Consider the following 20,832-nt stretch of genomic DNA (forward strand, 5'->3'; position numbering starts at 1 on the left):
GGAAGGTGCATGTGAAGCTTGGATTTCTATGTGATTGAATGTCATGAGAAAAGCTGGATAGTGGGCTGTTATAGCAGCTATAGCTGACTCACATCACTTAAGGGAAATCCCTCCACAAGTGGAGATGGACAACTAGAAAATGCACTCTGCTCAACAGCACGTAGAGCAATAAACTACTCAGTTAACTCAAAAGATAGCAGGCAAGATTCAATTTCAAAAAGGAACCCAAAGTACTGCTATGGAAATATAAAGGTTAAATGACTTTGTCGCTGGTTATGGCTTATCAAAGTTTAGCTCATTATTATTTCTATCCAAGTTTAACCACTACCTAATGTTCTTATCTACCCGTACAAACCAATTGTACCTTAGTGAAAATAATGTCTCATCAAACACAGTGGCACATGCTGCATGGAAAATATCACAGGCTAAATATTTCTGTCTTCCTGCTCTGACCCAACCAGCCACATCTAACATCACATTGCACGGAGATAGACAAGCTGCTCTTCTGTGACAACATAAGAGAAGATAAAGGGGGAAAAGGCAAAAAGGGAGAAAAAAACCCCACCATTTGTTTCTTCTTAAATTTGCTGTTGCCTAGAAACACACAAGAAATTATTCTGAGGCAATTATCTGAGTCAAAATCATTCCAAGCATGTTTTTCACTGCCAGTATTTGACTAACTGGTTTACCAGATTTGTAAGAGTTCATCTGTGGTTATTTTTAATTTCCCAGATATTCTGATTATTTTTAATTCAGGAGCTTTTTAAATTTAACAAAAAGAGCTAAGTTAACCAAATTTCCAGCATAAGGAAAGGGGGGAAATTTATCTCCCCCCACAAAAAAATACAATTCCTAGCACATAGTAGGAATATCTATGACTACATAGCTTAATAAATGAATGAATGATGGATGGATGAATGGACTTGAAAATACCACATATTTAAGGAGACCAGATGAAGATCAGACAGTGATTTGAATGTTAGTAAACTACAAAGGAATATCTTGAAATTTTTTTAAAAATAAAAAATAAACACCCAACTATCTTGAGTCAAGGGCAAAGTTATGTGGCTATAGTGCCCCTGGTTTTTGAGGCAATTGTTGATAGCATGTTTCACCACCTCATCATTTTACTTTCTCACTTTCCCCCTTCTTCATATGCTCTTTTATTTCCTTATCCCTGCCTTCCAGCATTCTCTCTTGCTCATACCTGCCAATCTCGTTTATATGTTAGTAGAAATAAGGATTAAATGGTTACCTAGAATAAACACTCCCCACCACAATGGTAAGCTGAAAGGTAGATTAGAATAACCTCTGAGAGTCCTCTCCTCACCCGACTGTAATTCAGTAACAACAGCTATCCTTTACAGAGTACATATTATGTACTAAGCATTATTTTGAGAATGACAGTTCTCTGAAGGAAGTCTAATTAGCCTTGTTTTACACATACAGACACTAAAGCACAGAAAACTATGAACCTTTTAACAACTGACCTGTAAGTCACACACAGATCTTTCTGATTCCAGACCCTTTCCATCATGCTTCACCCTGCTTATTCTTGATTCATTTCAATGAACATTTATTAAGAACCTGCCACATATAAGTTTTGTTCTTCTAGAGGAGATTTAAGAATCATAAACTCCTCAAAGCAAATTTTTGTTTACCTCTCTTTACATCCTTTAACTTTTCAATGTACTTTTACATTAAATATCTCATTCAATACAATATTTGGTAACTTGAAACACAAGTTTAAGGCAGTTAACAGGGATGTCATAGATCTTTGGCTGTATTGGCATGAGTAGAGAAGGAAAAAAGGAACAATTGAACAATCCAGAAAGTGGGAGGAGAGTTCGTTTCAGTGATCCATCTTCCAGGTGGCGGTCATGTTCAAAAGCAGAGACTCATTGTGTTAGAGAAAGGGTCTGTGCTGCCATAGGGCCTAGGCTTCCCCATTCCCCAGAAGAGTCCCCAGACACTAAATTTATAGCTCAGAAAACTTCCACACCACCCCCTTGCAATGCAACTTTTGTCTGACATAAAACAAATGTCACTTAGTTCATTTAGACCACCCCAGGCTAACTGGTCTTTGTTGGTTATTCTGTGTTATACTGAGGTTGGAATTTACATTTTTGGTGTTCAAATAATAAGAGTCCTGTTCTTGGCATCAAATATGAACAATTAACACTAGGCACAAAGTCATAATGAAGCGGATAGAAAGTAGAAAATATAGTGGCTGCTCTATAATAGTGTCAGAGATAAATGTTAAGGGTTACAAGACACTAAGCCAGTAATTATTTCTGAATGGAGAGAGTCACTGGCTGTATACATCACTGAACATGTTTTGTCATTTCATAATATGGTTACAAGTAGTATATTCACTAAAATTAGTTTTCCCCTACAGCTTATTTTTTTTTTAAGAAAAAAAAGCTTTCCAAAATCATGGATAAGCATATCTGCAGTTAACTTGCCATGACCTGGCTACGACAGTATTTGAAGGTCACTGGCAGAACATCTGAGAAGCCCATAACTAACCAATTTGCCATATCACACCAACCTCCCGGGTGTACTTCTATTTGTGTTCATTTGAAAATCACATTTGTAACTCGCACATAAAAATAGCTTATTCTCTGAAAACCGGTTTGGATTCTTGTTTTTCATGGCAAATGCATACCTTAATTTACAAAATATTATTCTGAATGAGAGGGTTTGGTTTTCTACTAAATCACTCTCTTGAATGTCTACCAGGCAGTTTCAAATCGTGATAGTATTGTCTGCCCAAAAGATAATTGTTAATATTTACAGTTATATTAGGAGATGAGATTCACCCCTGTAAAATCTGCTCACATGTAACTATAAATTATTCAGCTTTTCTAAACATCTGCTCTGTTCCCAATTATCAGAGCAAACTGACACCTGTTTCAATGTCACTGTTGGACCAGCTCTCTGCTTCTAGTTATCTTGAAGCTACTGTGCTGTATTGCTTGTCCTGTTCTTCAGTGCTCAGGGTTAGAGGCAGTAGATCTGACTCGGGGCAAACAGTGTTTGCTGTATGCCAAATGCCCTTTAATTCTCTGGCAGGCTTACCCGTGGCATGTGATTGTTTGCACTTGTGGGTTAGAGCTTTCTTATTATACATGCTCTTCAGCAAGGGCCGATTGAAAGGCAATTCTTGTCCTATGTCCACGCATAGGAGCATTCTTCATCTTTTTTGATATACTTTTATTTCAGTTTGGTGAAAAAATGTGCCTGACATGTAGTAGGTGCTTAATAAAAGTTTGTTAAATGTTTGATGAAAGTTATTGGACCCCAACTTTAAAAATAAAACAAAACAGCCTACTTTCTACCTGATTACATACTCCCAATTTTATTTGGAAAATATAGTTTGACATTCCCATTGGCCACATTATCTGTAAAGATAAAATATCTATAACCTCTGACCCATTAGTAATAATGTATCTGCCCATTACATGTGATCAACACACAACAGTCAAGAATACCTGATTAAAGTCACCAACTATGTGTATTCAATAGTATCCATTGCAATTTCAGAGCAAATTTTTTAGATGAGTTATGATTAAAAAATAAAATGACTCCCTTTTTTCATTGCAAACTTTAGCCATTCAATATTAACTAGCTTATGTCAACACAAACCATGTCAGATTTGATATATCATTTAGAAACATGTAAATTCTTTAACCACTTGGAGCAAAGACTGATTTATTATTCTATTGCTACTGGTGAACTGCCTGAAATGGAAGATACTAATGATTAATTCTGCAAATCAACAAAAAAATTATGAAAAAATTTCATAAAATTTGTCACACCAAGACTCATCCTCCAGAAGGTTATACAATAATTAACATACTGGTTTTTTTGCTTTAAAAGCCTCCAGAAGAACAGTGGCTTAAACAGGATTAGAAAGGTTCATTTTCCTCCTACACAGAACAATCCTAGCTGGGAGAAATTCAAGGGAGGGGAGCGGCAACATTACATGAGATGATCAAGAGACCCTGTTTCTTTCTGTGTTATTGCTTTGCTACCCCCTAAGGGATGCCCTTGGTTGTAAGGTTAAAGGCAGCTGACCATCACCACATCTGCATTTCAGCTTAGGAAGGGGAAGATAAATGGAGGGCAAACAGCTCTAGCTTAAGGATATGACCTGAAAATTGCAGAGGTCACGCTTGCTAATACGCTATTGGCCAGAATTTAGTCACATGACATCATTTCAATGCAAATAAGACTGGGAAACGTAGTCTGTAGGAGGGCAGCAGGGAGACACATAAAACTCAGGGAGTTCTATTACTAAAAAGAACAGGAGAAATGGATTTGGGGAGAAATCAGTGGGTTGTCAAAGCAAGTAGCATATTCTTTCTTTAATTAAATAGACATTGTTTATTAAATTGCATTTATTAAATAGACACTATCCCCATAAATGTTATGAAAATTCTAATAATGCTGGAGCACTTCTTTTTCTGTTCTGTCTAGAACAGTATTTTCAAGGACAGGTGTGTTTCTTTTTTTTTTTTTTGGAGTGGAGCACATTTTATTTTATTTTATTTTTGGGGGGATGTTGTACATGTTTATTATCTTTTTTTTTTAACCTCTTTATTGGAGTATAATTGCTCCACAATGGTGTGCCAGTTTCTGCTTTATAACAAAGTGAATCAGTGATGCATACACATATATCCCCACATCTCCTCCCTCCTGAGTCTCGCTCCCATCCTCCCCATCCCACCCCTCTAGGTGACAGGTGTGTTTCTGACGCTATATTAGCACCATGCTTGCTCTAAAATCATTGCTTTCAAGGTTGAAGATCAAATCCAAAAATGGACCTGGTAGGTTTTCTCTTTCACTGGAGTTGTCAGAGAGGGCCCTCCTCTCCCTAGAAAACTGAGGAAGAGAAAGGAGTAACTAATCATTATTTAGGAATTCCTCTATGTCAAGCCCTGTGCTAGAGACTTACAAACATTCTCTCATTTACCTCCTTAAAACAACCCTTTGTGACTATTATTCCTTAAATGAGAAAACTGAAGCTTGGAGGGGGTCAATAATTATGCCAAGTGAGTTAGCTTTGATATGAGCTTACTTTCTCTTTCCATGGGTAGAGCTGGGGAAAAAAAGTGGACCTCCTCCCACCAAAAAAAAACCCTCACGAAACATAGGTAAACCACCAGCCACCTCCTGTTCTCCCAAGATTCAGTGGGGAAGAAAAGAAAGAATCTCTGGCCCAAGGGAAGAGTCAGGGATTACAACTGTTTACAACTCCATGTTGAATTCAACACCCTGTTGGAGGCAAACATATCTGAGAGCCTGTAAGTCCCAAAAAAGAAACTGGGTCCTTTGTCTAGCCTGAGGTGGGCTTGGAGAGGTGGTCCTAGCACGTCCATCAACTGGTCTCAGAGGTACATCAATAGTGGCACAGCCTGGGTCTAAGAACTGCTGACTCAGGCCATCCCAGAGAAGTAGCCATTTGGCGCCCTCTCTATGTAGTCCTGGCTTTTAATAAGAGAGCTTGAGTTACCAAGACATAAGTATTAATTCATCAGTCCTTTCAAAGTATATAGCTAAAGCCAGTCATAAATTTAATTTCAAACATAGCATTGGTGGTTACATTCAAATTGTGGAGTTGTAATCAAATTGTATAACCAGCTTTATATTTAAGACCTACAGCTTCCATTATTTTGAACAATAATCTTGTGTCCAAGCAAAGAAAATCTCTCTATAAAGTAGCACTAGGTTGGAAAACCTCAGACTCTTTGAAAAAGACTATTCTAAGAACTCCTACCAAAAACCAGACTCAAGCAGCCAAAGAGAAAAATGACAAAGCCTGGACTTTAATCCTGGTCGTACTGACTAGACCACTAAGCAGAGAAGTTCTCTGCACAACAAAATAACTCCAATGAAGACCAGGAGAGAAATATTAGCTTTACAGGTAATGAGTCAGCACTGTTACATTGTGGTAGACCCCAGCTAGCATTTCAATCTTCACTTTATTATCACAGAAAATAAAAAAAAAATCCTTTTGTACTGTTGAGCAAATGAATGTTGTTTGTAAGTTCATAAGAATCCATTTTTTAAAGTTTTGTTCCCATCGTGGCTAATCAGCAGGGAGTTCAGAGCTCAGGCTCTCTTGGCGGAGACTTGATTTCAAATTCCATCCTGTCACAGGCTACCTGTAAGCCTCTGGACCAGTTGTCTTTCTAGGTGCCCAGTTTGCTCACCTGTTGAAAGGAACTAATAACAGTACTCCTGGGGGGTGTTGTGAGGACTAATTAGGCCAGTGCCTGGTACGGTGTAAATACGCAGTACATATTAAATGTTGTTATAATCACTAACAAGTGAAGTACTGTAAGGTAGGGCATAAACTTTTGAATTTTTTTCTCCTGATTTCTCGTTTGTTTGGCATCTAATAGCAAACCCCGTCAGGTTGTTAATCCTTGTTAACACCACCAAAAACTGAAAGAGATAAATGGACCCTTAGCAGCAGAAAAATTGCCTTCTGAAATAACCCTTTCTTGGCGCATGCAGCGTTAATGTGCTGTCCTTTTTCTAAGACAATAACTTGCATGTTGGAATTGGATTGGGGATATTATCTCATGATGATTAAGGAAAATTATTGCTAGAACAGTGCATGAAATGAAAGCTACCTGCTTTCACCTAGGGAGCTCTTGAAAATAACCCTCTTTTTCTCCAGCAAATAAGCAAGGAGAAGAAAGATTCCAATAATGGATAGCATTACAAATCCTTTTTCATGTACTTTGCTTATCTAAATTGGCACATGATGCCTGCTCACCATCTCTCAGAAACTGAGAGAGGTACTAACTCATCCATCAGACCCCGCCTAAGAGCCCAGGAGGCACCAGGAAGGATATTTCTCTTTCTCTCCTGCCTGTTTCTCACCAAACTGAATCAGCATTTCTAGGAGCTTAATTCCCATTCGGGAAGGTAATACCTTCTAGAGATGGGGGTGGTAGCACTTATGGAAATTCTAACCCATCAGCTGAGAGATAAGTAGATGAAAGTTAGAGAGTTATCCCCCAGCGACCTACCCGAAGCTTTCCAAGTAAAAAAAAATTAGTTTTACATATGCATATATATACACATAAATTTATATTTTTATATATAAAACTAAAATTTTATATATGCACACACAAAAATACAGACATACATATATACATATATGTGTATACACGAATGTACCTATACACACATACAGATATATAGATATATATTTCCCCAATTTTTCACTTATACTTGTTAAATTTTCTCTCCACCCGAAACCTTTAGAAAAGGATTGGATATGAGGCCCTAATTTAAGCCCTGCATTTTGTTTGGTTTTGTTTTCTTTTGGGCTGCACCACACGGCTTGTGGGATCTTAGTTCCCCAATCAGGTATTGAACCTGGGCCCTCAGCAGTGAGAGCACAGAGTCTTAACCACTGGACTGTCAGGGAATTCCCTGCATTTTTGGAGCTTCAAATCAGGGTTAAGTATACTCTCAATTATGAATGGTCACTGAGCCAGGAAATAAATATATATTTATATAGAGAGAGAGAGCAATTTGAAAATCAAGTGAACCCAAATGATAATTTTAAATAAAAATAGGATGATCAAATTCTATTCAAAAAATAATAAGTTTGGATTCTATATTACAGCTAAATGGAAGAGAGAAATAATGAGGAAAAAGTAAAAATATACCAGCGGTAGATATTTCAAAATCTCTTGTAAAGCATGTATCAAGCACCTATACTACACCAGGCACTGTATTAGGTGCCCAGCGTTTCTCCACTTCAGCACTATTGACAGTTTGAACCAGATAAGTGTTTGTTGTGGGGGACTGTGCTGTGCATTTAGAATGTTTAGCAGCATCCCCAGCCTCTACCCACTAGATGCCAGTATCACTTCTCAAGCTTTGACAACCAAAAATGTGTCCAGACATTGCCAAATGACCTCAGAGAGGAGACTGCCATCAGTTGAGACCCACTGTACTAACGATACAAAGATAGCACCTGCCTACCAGTTGTAATTTTTGTTTTATGTTCCTTAAGAATCCTCATTCCTCAAAAACTTGTTACATCATCTGGTGTAGAGGTTGTGAGGACTCTTCTTCTACAGCTGGGCTACCACAGTGCCTGCCCCTCTGAGTTCTGGTCTTTTGAGAGGGTAGGCTAGAGAGAAGCTGGTTCCTTATCTTCAATTACTATTTCCTAGGTCTCCCATTACTTCCACTGACATTCTAATCTTTTAGAAAGCTTTGTCAGAACAAAAAACATCTAAAGTTTTTCTCTTAATAATATTTATGTTATCCACAAATAATATACAGAAGTATCAAATCAACATATAAAAATAGCATATTGAAGTGAGAATTTTAAGAAATGCTCTATGCCAGTAAGCATCTCCTGGCAGAATTTTGCAATTCTAAGTAATTAGCACCAAGATACTTCCTTATTAACCTATTTAATGGAGAGTTGGTTGTAATTGTTATAAAGAAGAGAAAGGGGTGCGTGTTTGTTTCTATTTTGTTTTCACAAACATATCATGATGTGTCATTTGACGACAACCTCATATTAATTCAGCTTTCACTGAGGACTTGAAAACCTTCAAAAACATTCATTAGCAGATACTCTGACGAGGTTAGCAGGCTTTCAACCTCATATTCTTACAATATTAGTCTGAAGATATTCATGAGAACTACATGACATTTCGTTATGCATGGGCCTCTCTACAGAGGAAAACAACTACCAATACCAGCGCATTTCATACTTCCCTGAGATGTAATTGCCCAGGCAGATCAAGAGCTCTATCTCTGTGCCCCAGGAATAGAAAAGGGCAGAGACAGGAGGAAACTAGCATTTGCCAAGTGCTCGCTATTTCTTTTATTTTATTCCTTATTAAACCCTACGAAGTAGATAACATTGCCCAGACCTCTAAATGCTTAATTGCCCCAGGAGTCAGTCCTTGGAATCCCTAACTTTCTAGGAAATCTTATCCACTCCTATGGCTATAAATACCAACTCCCAACTTTATATCTTCAAACCCAGACTTCACTGAGCTCCCAACTTTTATATCTGTCCTCTCCGTATCACCATTTGACTGTCTCACATTTAACACTTCCCCACCAAGCTCCTTCCTTCTCCTTTGCAGGTTAGTTTGGTCAATTGCATTCACAGTTTTTCAATTATTCAGATTACAAACATTGGAATCACCTTTGACATCTCTCTTTCTCTCACTTCTCATATGTAATCTATCGACATAGCCCGGCAGCTCTTTCTTTGAAATATTTCCAGCATCCAATCACTTACTCTTCTACCAGCAAGGACCCTGGACTAAGCCATCTTCGTCTGAATTATTTCAACAACTGAGACCTCCATGTTTGCCCCCCTCCAGTCTATTTTCAACACCGCAGCCAATGTAATTGTTTAAATTTCATGTCTTTGCATGTTTCTCATCTGCTCAGAGTTCCCAAAGGCTCCCCAAAGGCCTTACCATGCCGAAGGCCCCCTATGATCTGGCAGTTACCCCCTCTCTGACTTTCTCACCACTCAGCTCCTTATTCCCTTGCCTCTCATTTCAAGTTTTCAAATTACTCTTCCCTCTCTATGAAGTATACTCCCACAACACCCTTGTGTGTCCCTCCTTCACTTCCTTCAATCTCTACTCAAATGACACTTTGTCAGAAAACTCCCCATCACCACACTCTGTAAAATAGAGCCCCCTCCCCAGGCACTCTCTGTCTCCCTTATTCTTCTGTTTATAGTCCTTATGCTACTTTTTTCATGGAAACATTTTTCTTCATAAATAAATGTATATATGTGTGCATATACGCATATTTGTTTATTATGTATATATATTTGCATATATGTGTGTTTATAAGTATATATATGAGGTGTGTATATGTATATATACGTATATGTATATACATATATATATGTATATATACGTATATGTATATATATATAAAGTCCAGGGCTAGATTTGATCCTGGGTCATACACACACAACATTTACAGGAGTTGGCAAATCTAGCCCTGGCCTACTTTTTATATAGCCATGAGCTAGAAATTGTTTTTATATTATTAAAAGTTTATAAAATGGAAAATACGAAAGATGAATATGCAACAGAAACCAAACGTGGCCTGCAAAGCCTGAAGTATTTACTATTTGCCGGCCCCTGTGTTAGTGTGTTGTCCACTAGAATGTAAACTCCTTGAGAACAGGAACTCTGTTTTGTTCACTGTTATAACCCAGCAAATAGGATAGTGCCTGGTATAAAGTAGATGCTAAACAAACATATTGAATGAATGAATGAAGACAATGACACTTAGCAAGGTCTGGTGACTTGTCTAGGGTCACCCAGGAACTTGACAGATGAACCAGAATTCAAACCCAGGTCCGCCTGGTTCCACAGCTGGATCCTGAGGTCCCAGAACTTTATACAGCAATGACTTGAAACTTCTTGTTTTCTACCCAAAAGCCCCTCATTAGACTGTCTCTAACATGCTGTCAGGTAAAGGACCCTGCAGAACAGGACATGGAATAGACATGGTGTATTGCAGAAAACCTTTGATAATTATACCATAATAACATTTACATCTGATATCAATTATATGTAATGTGCTTTCAAATACATCACTGCTTCTTAGCTTCACCATGTTTCTGTATAAAGTAAGGCAGGTGCTATATTCTCATTGTACATGTTACAAAACTGAGTTCCAGGCCAGTTAAAAGAATTGGCTCTCACAAGTAGTGAGTAGCAGAAACAGAATAATCCAGATACATCACTTTCAGTATAGAACTTTCTACTGTACCAACCAACATATATCCCCACAACTCTACTGATGGGCAAATGTGCTCCATGGATGTGGAGGGAATTTAATAGAATGACATCACATCTCAGTAACTTCTAAGAAACCAGAGGTACTGCATTTTACTTGGAGTTCTATGATATGCAAGAAAACCTCCTCAGCTATAAACAGCCAACTACCAACAGCTAGGGGCAGGAGGAAAGTCAGAATTTTGAAACGAAAGCAATAAGTAGGAGAATGATCTGCTTAGACTTTTATTGGTGTGACAGTGGCACAGGAATTTTGAGCTGCCAGATGCATGACCATCTTAAAGAAGGAAGTCAAAATAACTGACAATTATCTTAGCTGACAGTAATACCCACAGCTGACATCTCCTGAACTAGCGCGCTATATCGAAGCAGCCATCTTTTGAGGCAGCTTATTTGAGAGCTAGGAGTATTTGGCTGAGAAACTACATGCGTTTCACGGCTGCCCAGGGCCCGCTTTATTAACTTTGTGAATGTTAGTTGTTGTGTGTTTTTATCCAGGATAGAGGTCACGATGCCACACCCTGGAATTAACTTGAATCAGACATGTAGCTCTAAACTAGTCTAGATACCAGCTCAGAAAGCAACAATCTAATTTCAAATGTCTGTTTCTGTCCCTACGAGTTCCCTTATACTTTGTCAGGCCATGTGATAACATTTTTTTTTCTAGGAAACGTAGTCTCCATAAACAGCAGCAGCTGAGGCCACTGTACTAGATTTTGTCCATTTCTCACCTCTTCACTCTACTCTCTATAATATGGTACAACTTTTAGAGAACTGTGAAATTAAAATGAAGTGTCATTCTCAATGTTAGGTTATGCAGGGTTTTTAAGTGTTAAATATCTATGATTTTAAATCAAATTTAATAATTATAATGTTACAATGCTTGGCTAGAAAATAAAATTATAATGTTTTCTCCAAACAATTTATATGAAAACTTGTGTAAGAAAAATTAACAATCTGAAGGATAATGACAGATGGACCATTCCTTTTGGTCCAACTTTAAACTTAAGTCTCTTTGTAAAACAAATCTCTGTTTCATGTGGAAGTAACATTAGTAGTCGCAATGAAGAAAATGGGACCAAGGGTCAAATATTTTACCTAAGAATCCCCTTTGTCAAAAATAAAAAATAAAAAAAACTTTCATTGAAAAATGTTGAGCCAAATTCAGGTATTGGGTATCTTCTATGTACTTAATGTGATGTTTGGTGTGATGCTAAGTTCTTAGAAGGTATCTGGATACTTACATTTAATATTCCAAGTAAAGTTTGTGTATGGGGAATATATATTTGAGAGCTCTGTATTTGTACTGTCTTAAGTAATATAAAGTATATCTTTTTGTTCAGACTTGATAAAGAGATCCAAGATCTTGAAAAAGCTGAACTGCAAATCTCAACCAATGAAGTGGCAATTTTAAAGAAACTAAAATCAGTTGAGAGGACAACAGAAGACATAATACGGGTAGGCATTAGCTAATTTAAAAACTGAATCCCTCCCAAAGTGATTCCACAAATAGTATATAATTCTTCAAAGTATATCCATATTTAGAATTTATTTTTTAAACTGTATTAATCATGGAGAATTCTTTTTTCTTATAGTCTGTGAAGGTGGAAAAGGAAGAAACATCAGGAGGTATGTTTTTGAGCAGCCTATGCTATGTCTAACTGAGATATTTTTTGACAAGTCCACTGAATTTTTCCCTTTATTGTAAATATATTCTAAATATATTTTAAATTAATATTGATTTTACAGAGTCAATTGAAGACATCTATGCTAATATCCCTGACCTTCCAAAATCCTACATACCTTCCAGATTAAGGAAGGAAAGAAATGAAGGAATAGAAGATGATGAACAAAATAGAAAAGGTATACGAAAAATCTGTCTTCAATGGTAGGTTCTCAAATTCAGATTTTACAACATCAAATATTAGCAACTTGCTGTGACATTCTATCCTTCCAGGTTAAGCAATGGTCCATTTTACAAAGTTGCATGAGGTACGTGAGTCACTTACAAAAGTAGGGATAATGGGGTTACAATATGTATTCCACGCATTTCATTCCCCTGCAAACTAGGTAAGAACAGGGAAGATAAAGGCCTGAAGGAAACAAGAAGCTCTTAAAGCAAAGCTCCCCTGCTCAAAAATATCTCTCCCAACATATTCCATGTAGTAGACACTAGAATAAAATGAAATGAAATGAATGAAGTGAAAATATTCCCCTTGAGAAGGCTCGGCATTACTTACCCCCATGTGGGAATGATTTGCATGATACTAATACTTCAAAGCCCCAGTGAAAATGAAGGCTTGTACTGGAGCAGAGAGGGAACCTTTGAATTTTAGAGTGAAAAGAGAAGCTACACTCTATCTGCAGGAAGTAGTCATTCATTCATTCATTCATTCATTCAACAAATATTCAGTGAACCCCCTACTCTATGCCAAGCTCAGTTCTCACACTAAGAATACAGTAATGAATAAAACAAAAAATCTCTGCCCTCATAGAGTTGACATTCTAAGGGAGAAAATAGATTAAAAATTAGATAAACAAATAAAATATATCATATTAGGAAGTGAAAATACTAAAGAGAAGAAGAAAACAGAGAAGGGGGATAGGGCAAGTGTGGGTGAAGGTGTTGCAGTTTTACTTGGGTAGCCAGGGAAGGCCAAGAACCACTGGGCTACGGAGGAGAGATGACATGCAAGATGCATTCACAGAGGAAGGCAGGAGCACACAGTAAAGCAGGCAGTACAATGTTGTAATTTTGCCCAGGATCCCATTAGCTTTACTCTGCCAGTTAAGATCACAGCCCTCAGGATCTTGCCAGGGACCTGAAGCAGATTTCAACTTCCCCAAAATCAACCAGTTCTCCCCAGTTCAGTTGTTTTAGTATAGCTGATAGTGCTCTATTTTTAGCCCTTCTTAAAAATGGGAGTGAAAATGAAAAGAAACATAAGGCAAAATGAGAAGCATGTGATTCTAGCCTACTCCCTCCCTCTTCTATACCAGTTCTACATTTAACAACCTCCCAGTTGGGAAAATTTTAGAACACTCCTCTCTAATTTCAACAGGCTGCTGGCCTGTGCAGCAAGGCTGTAACAATAAAATATACAGTGCTTGGCCTTTTATCTACAGTAATGCACAGAGCGATATATTCTTCCTCACTAAAAAAAAGATCTGATCCCTGAGCAATGTAAAGAATGTAAATCTGTTGTGTTGGATTCATTCATTAGAAAGGGGATATCTTTTGGTTCCCCAATGAAAATCCTTACCATTAGGAACCATCAGTTTCTTTTCTCCAATCAGCTTCTCTTCTTCAATCCTTTCCATTTTTTCAGTAATTTCATACATCCTTACATAAAAACCCATGTCATTAAACTATTAGTCATTATATAATTAATGAATAAAATCAGAAATTTTAAAAAGACATCTCATAAAAGAACACAAAGGGGATACTTAATATAAAAATAAACACTGTGAAGGCTAGCTAGTTAACAAGAGAAAAAGTTAACTAAATCAGGGATCAAATTTGTCTCTCGACAGCTTTGTATGCCATGGAAATCAAAGTTGAAAAAGACTTGAAGACCGGAGAAAGTACAGTCCTGTCTTCAATACCTCTCCCATCAGATGACTTTAAAGGTACAGGGATAAAAGTTTATGACGATGGGCAAAAGTCAGTATATGCAGTAAGCTCTAATCACAGTGCAGCATACAACGGCACCGACGGCCTGGCACCAGTTGAAGTAGAGGAACTTTTAAGACAAGCTTCAGAGAGAAATTCTAAATCCCCAACAGAGTATCATGAGCCTGTATATGCCAATCCATTTTGCAGACCTACAACGCCACAGAGAGAGAAGGTAACTCCTGGACCAAACTTTCAAGAAAGGATAAAGATTAAAGCTAACGGACTGGGTAATGATGTGAATAGATCCACACACAACATGGACAATGGACTTTCAGAGGAGAGCGGCAACAGCTTCAATCACATCAGTCCCGTTCGGCCAATACCTCAACCCCGATCGATGCTTCAACAAGCAGAGGAGACACCCCACACCCAGCAAAAGAGGCTGATGACTCCTTGGGAAGAATCCAATGTAATGCAGGACAGGTATGCTCCCTCTCCAAAGGCGGGACTGAGTCCCAGCGAAGCACTAGTTGGGAAGTCAGAACGCCAGGGTTCTTCACCTACTTGCCAGGAGGATGAGGAAGACATTAGATATAATATTGTTCATTCCCTGCCTTCTGACATGGATGAGAAAGAACCCGTGACAATGATTTTCATGGGTTATCAGCAGGCAGAAGACAATGAGGAAGAAAAGAAGCTTCTGACGGGATATGACGGGGTCATCCATGCTGAGCTGGTTGTGATTGATGAGGAGGAGGCGGGTGAAGGAGAAGCTGAGAAACTATCCTACCATCCCATAGCCCCCTACAGTCAGGTTTTCCAGCCTGCCAAACCAACACCACTTCCAAGAAAGAGATCAGAAGTTAATCCCCATGAAAACAGAAACCATAAATCTCCCCACAAAAATTCCATATCCCTGAAAGAGCAAGAAGAAAGCTTAGGCAGCCCTGTCCACCATCCTCCACTCGACGTTCAGATAGCAGGAGATGGGACTGAGGATCCCTCCCTAACAGGTAACAAAAACGACAAGGTTTGTCACTGCTGTCTAGTCCTGTGATAATCTTCTCTTTGTGTTGTTACCAAACCCTCGTGCTTTCAGCTTTTTTTTGACCACTTCATAAGCTAATACATGCTAAGATTTTTTTATTAATGCTGATATGAACTGTTATCATCATAAGCAAAGTGACTAAGTCACTTCAAAAGATAAAGAAAGTGAAACAAAAATTTGTTGCCTTATTTGGGTACTGCATTGATTGACCCTAGTAACTTGAAATTCATCTTCTGGCATGGTATGGGTGTAAATGTATTTGAATTACTATCATGTTGGATCAATATTAGATCGTTTCCCATGAGAATCGAAGCCAGCTCTTTTTTTGTGTCTCTCTGTGATTTAAACTTCCTGCATAAGTTAACAAATTGCCTTAATTTTGCACGAAAAAACAAGAAACAAATTTTACTTTCAATGTGATATTTTATTACTTTGTTATATCTTGTTTCTCTATACTTTTATAATTTTATTAACTTTATTTCCTTAATTTTTCTATATTTTAAAAAAGAATATCATTTTATTCTACATTATCTATAACATTTAATGTCACATAATCTTCCCTAACTTAGAAATTTCATTCTTTTATTTTCTAAACATTTGCATTCCACATATTCTCATTCTCTGTAAAGTTTTAGAGCTATCTAGCTTTTCTAGCATTGAATAGAAAATAACACTTTTTCTACAAAACTAATAGCTCATCAATTTTAGATTCTTTATTATCACTTGAATATTGTTTTCTACTTATTTGTAAACAATAAATAAGAATATGATAAAATTAATTATAATAGCTGATAAAATGAATTATAATAGCTAAAGACATAAATCAAATTACCCAGACATACGTACTAGATCTGTGAAAGGAACAGTAATTTTAAATGTTCTAATAGAAGAATTTTCATTAAAAAGCAATAACTATTGAGTCCCAGCTAATCCAGCAATCAAAAAACCTGATAATTCTACAGAACTGTTGGTAGTACCTGCACCGTTCAGGAAGGATTCTTCCTCTGCAACCAAGAAACCCAGTCTTAGGTTGCCAATAATACGATAAAATGGACCTCTTCCATTTTTTAAGTAGTTAAATTAAACATACCTATTGTAAATTTAATTATCTGAAGAATTTCTAAGCTCTTCGTAAGTGCGCACTTATATTATCTTCCTAAATCAGAGTTGAATGGTGTGTCCGCACAACGGAAACCTGATAAAACTAAAATCTCCCTTCTGTTACGAGAATGATCAAACTTTGCAGCTTAAATTCATTTTTTAAACAACACCACCAAAGACTTAGAAAAGAGGAGCATGCTGTTTATGGTCAAGAGCAGTGACATTACACACTATAAAACCTCCCATTTTTTAACTTGGATGTTAGCCAGCTCCTCCCGAACACCCTTATTCCTTCTCCCCTACCCATGTCAACACATATATCCCAGAGAAAAAGACAGGAAGTGACTAATGTTTCCAGACAACACTAATCATGCCACTGAACTAAAATAATGAAAACAGGAAGACCTTTTGCAGACAAAGTAACAATACAAATGTTGTACTATCAATCAAATCATCTTATAAACAGAATGCTCCAAATTCTTTGCCTTCTGTTATGACATCATTTTACATTCCCATTTTCCAATTCACCATGTGGATTACAGAACTGATATTTTTAATGGGTTTTTTAAAATAAGTATATCATATTGACATATGCCTTCAGGGTACGTCCATATTCATAGAATATATAGCCACCTATGCATTTCAATTTCACAAGCACCAACTAAGTTGAGCTTCTCCCTCTAAACGCCTCCCCCCAAAAAAAATACATATTGATACTTGAAAATCCACCATTTCAGTCCATTCCTTTATTTATGGTATAGGTGCCCTACTATATATAAATATTCCTAGTAGGCACAATAGTTAATAAGTGTAAGTCTCTTTTCTCTTAGTGTAAATGCTGTTATCAAAGCCTGACCTAAGAGCAATTTTTAACTTGAAAAAGAACATGAAGGAGGAAGAAAGATGGAAAAAGGTGGAGCCTGGAGACCCTAAAGATCAGATTTTTTAGCCAAAACTTTGAAAAGGATAAGACACAACAAGAAAATTTAGGCAAATTTATGTCCATTTATTTATGTATCAATAAATATAACAGGATCATGTTCAAAATATCTGGCTCAGTGCCGAATGCATCTAACGAGTGGCCCCTGTAAGCTTTTACTGGGACTCCCCTACTATCCCCACCAGCCAGACAGTTGACTCCCTTTGGTAATCCTCACCAACCTACTTTTGTACTCCTTTTAGCTCTGTTCTCCCTTCTTACAGATGTCAGTGGCATTTCAGGATGAAGAGGTAGGGAAACTCAGCTCCGGGGGATTCAAAAGCTAGTGGTGGCAAAATTGCCAACCTGTGGCAACCATTAGAAGCCAAGGAACACGGAGAGTAAGGAGGCAAGCTCTCTTCCCTCAAGTTAATACCAGCCAAAACTGTGCATCTGAATTGCTATGAGGAGAGGAGATATAGAACTGAGAAGAACAGAAAGGAGAAGTAAAAAGGAGAGCTGATGACTCAGATCTTTTAGCTGCTACACCAAGGGGCCTTCCCATTGCCAGAAGCTGTGTCCCCACACATCTACTTGGAACTCACACCATCTACTCACCATAGGCCTAAAGAAAGGAAGAGCAGATTCTAACAATCTAGAATTCTTTTTTCCCCCTTAAGAAACGGGACAGTGAGTTACTGGATTACCCCACTCCTGAGGATGCAAACATCCAGGATGTCCTTTAAGAACTTCACTGAAAATCCACAGCACACTGGCTATGCCTGATTTACTGAATCTAAGTTGAGGAGTAGCTGTAGGGAGGAGGATTTTGCCCCAGCCTTAAAAGAGACCTTCAAAAGTCCCTTAAGATGAACGTTTCCTCTGTTTTCATTTTTGGTATGGGCAACATAGAGGTCCAAAAATCCCAAAGTAAAACCTATAAAGACTTGCCTTCTGCCTTCTGCCTTCTTGCTGTGGAAGCACAGTCCTGTCCTTCAGTTTCACCGTCTGACATCTCCCAGCAATCGACACCATCCTCCTGGCTACAGAGCAAAGGAAATTCTCTCAGCTGGTCCTGAATTCAAGGGAATATTCTTGATCCTGCCACTGGAAATAATCATTTCCCTTAAAATTCCAAGGGAAATAAAGCTCTTTGACTTCATTTAAATGAAAACATTTCATATAAGTAGAGTGAAAATAAAAATGACCGTGGCCTTCTTACAATATTAGATCCCCAACCTTCTCGTATTTGTGAAAAAGAGCTTCTTAGAAATAGGGTCATTTCATTTGTTGATGGACAACTAATATATGGCTGTGAAATAAGAAAACATGATTTCCCTTTTTGATTTTTTTTAATTAAACAAAATTTTGCAAACAGTTAAATAGCTGGTTCTTGGGCCATATTACACATGATTGTAATGATCAGTGCCTTGAAAGCATCTCTCAACTTTTGGAACGTGACTGAGACAGCTATACTCTGTTCTTAAATATTAATGGCATGATACCAGAACATCAGAGAAATGTTATGAATTTTAAATCTACATTTTTAAAATGGTTTCTACATCCAATATACCATTAGCAGTGAAATATTCTCAAAAAGATAAATTTGCCCTTTGAAAGCACATATAACATATCTTGACAAAGACATTTTATCATGACTTCAACTCCTAAATATTGGTTCGTATCGTTTCATTATTAAAAATTTTGTTCTTGCTATTCTATATCCAAGGATGAAGCCCTTTGGGATAACCAAGTTTGATGAGTTAAAAGATAACCCAACCATCATGAATTAGGGTTTATGTCAATGCCTTTTTTCTCTTTAGTAGTACATAGCTCAGAAATATGCACAAAACAGTCATTGACCCATAGCTGTTTATCTATGGCTAATAGTGATACTGTGCACTAATCCTGTATTTACTCAATTTATGCTGTGTTTGCTCTTTTAATTTTTATAGAAATAGGTTCCTTCTAGTTCCGAACCTGCTTCTTCCCTAAGTTAACCATAGCTTATTATTTCTACTATCTTTTTATGCTACTAAAACAATGCTCACATTGTTGGATAAAATCATCTGAGGTATGTTTCAAACTTTCCTGCAATCTATGTAATGGTCATTTAGAGTGAAAAGTAAAGCTTTTTTTCCCATAACTCTCTCTCTATTTTTTCTTTATTTTGCAGCCTTAAGGATGAGAATGGCAAAGCTGGGGAAAAAAGTTATCTAAGAGGTGTACCATCTACGTAAACACCCTTTGAAGAAGAAACTAAGAAACATTTGCAAATTTCTCTTCCAGATATTTTGTTTCTTTTTCCTGAGATACAAAAAATTATAATTATACCCATATTAAGCCATGTGAATAAGCAGTAGTCATTATTTGAAACAAATACCAAAAAAGCTGGGGAGAACAAACTCTTAACTTTTCCAGTTACTTGACATGATTCAGTGGGGGGAAACCAACATATTTTTATTGTATTGATACCAAAGCATTTCTAATAAGAGCTTGTTAAATTTAAGAATAAAGTTATTTAAAATAGCCCGACTGTATTTTATTAACTGACCTTGTAATTTTGCTGACACAAAGATTGAAAGATCATAGGAAGCCACTGCACCTCATCACAGAAATATTCATCTTCAACTCTGACAAGTAAACATGCCATCCCAAGTCAACAAGGCTCTAAGACAACTACATCCTCTTGCTAAGGACCAATTCAATTGAGACTTAAAACTCTTTGCATACATTTTAAAGGTGCATGCAATAATTATCCTCATATTTGGGGACTGGATTTGGATTATCTTGATAGCGTACATGACTTTACAGTTGATAACCAATATGTTCAGTTTTCTTGAAATATCATCTTTTCTTTCATTCAGTTCAATGTGAATTCCAGGGTACAATGACTGATTATGACCCAAGACTGTTGGATGGAGGACTTCCCAAATTCTCAACACAAATCTGATCTAATGTTTGACCAATTCTTGTAAACAAGTTAGAATCCTAATATTAAAACATTATAAGAAAGTGTACAACATTTCATTCCTAAGTATTCTTGCCAGGATATTAAATCATGATTTGAAGGAGAATACTCCCATACCAATTATTTCCTGCCTTACCTTGTTATACTGCCCTCCATCCAACACCCTCAAAATCCACTCAAATACATCTTCCCCTGGATCGTGCCAGTGCTAATTATCCAGGTCCTGACAAGTCTTTCAGTGAATGGTCTGTTTTCTCTTGGGAAAACACTGAATTGCCCTGGTGAGACCATGATGAAATTATCTTAGCTACTAGTGTGGAGGCAATGAGAAGTAAAACAAGCAGATCC

The 20,832-nt window shown here is 37.3% G+C and overlaps 1 protein-coding gene across 1 annotated transcript in view; it reads left to right on the forward strand.

Annotated features, from left to right (window-relative positions):
* The window catches only part of PALMD (palmdelphin), a 55,497-nt gene extending 35,447 nt beyond the window's left edge, over positions 1 to 20,050 (forward strand). The window contains exons 4-8 of the mRNA XM_027114444.1: positions 12,173 to 12,287; positions 12,425 to 12,458; positions 12,579 to 12,692; positions 14,364 to 15,458; positions 19,690 to 20,050. Coding sequence (XP_026970245.1) covers positions 12,173 to 12,287; positions 12,425 to 12,458; positions 12,579 to 12,692; positions 14,364 to 15,458; positions 19,690 to 19,733 — 1,402 coding nt within the window. The 3' untranslated portion in view covers positions 19,734 to 20,050. The remainder of the gene's footprint in view (positions 1 to 12,172; positions 12,288 to 12,424; positions 12,459 to 12,578; positions 12,693 to 14,363; positions 15,459 to 19,689) is intronic.
* The last annotated feature ends 782 nt before the right edge of the window (positions 20,051 to 20,832 follow it).

The sequence above is a fragment of the Aethalodelphis obliquidens genome, unplaced genomic scaffold (genome assembly GCF_003676395.1).
Source record: "Aethalodelphis obliquidens isolate GAN/ISIS:26980383/991018 unplaced genomic scaffold, ASM367639v1 scaffold13, whole genome shotgun sequence".
Taxonomy (NCBI): Eukaryota; Metazoa; Chordata; class Mammalia; order Artiodactyla; family Delphinidae; genus Aethalodelphis; species Aethalodelphis obliquidens.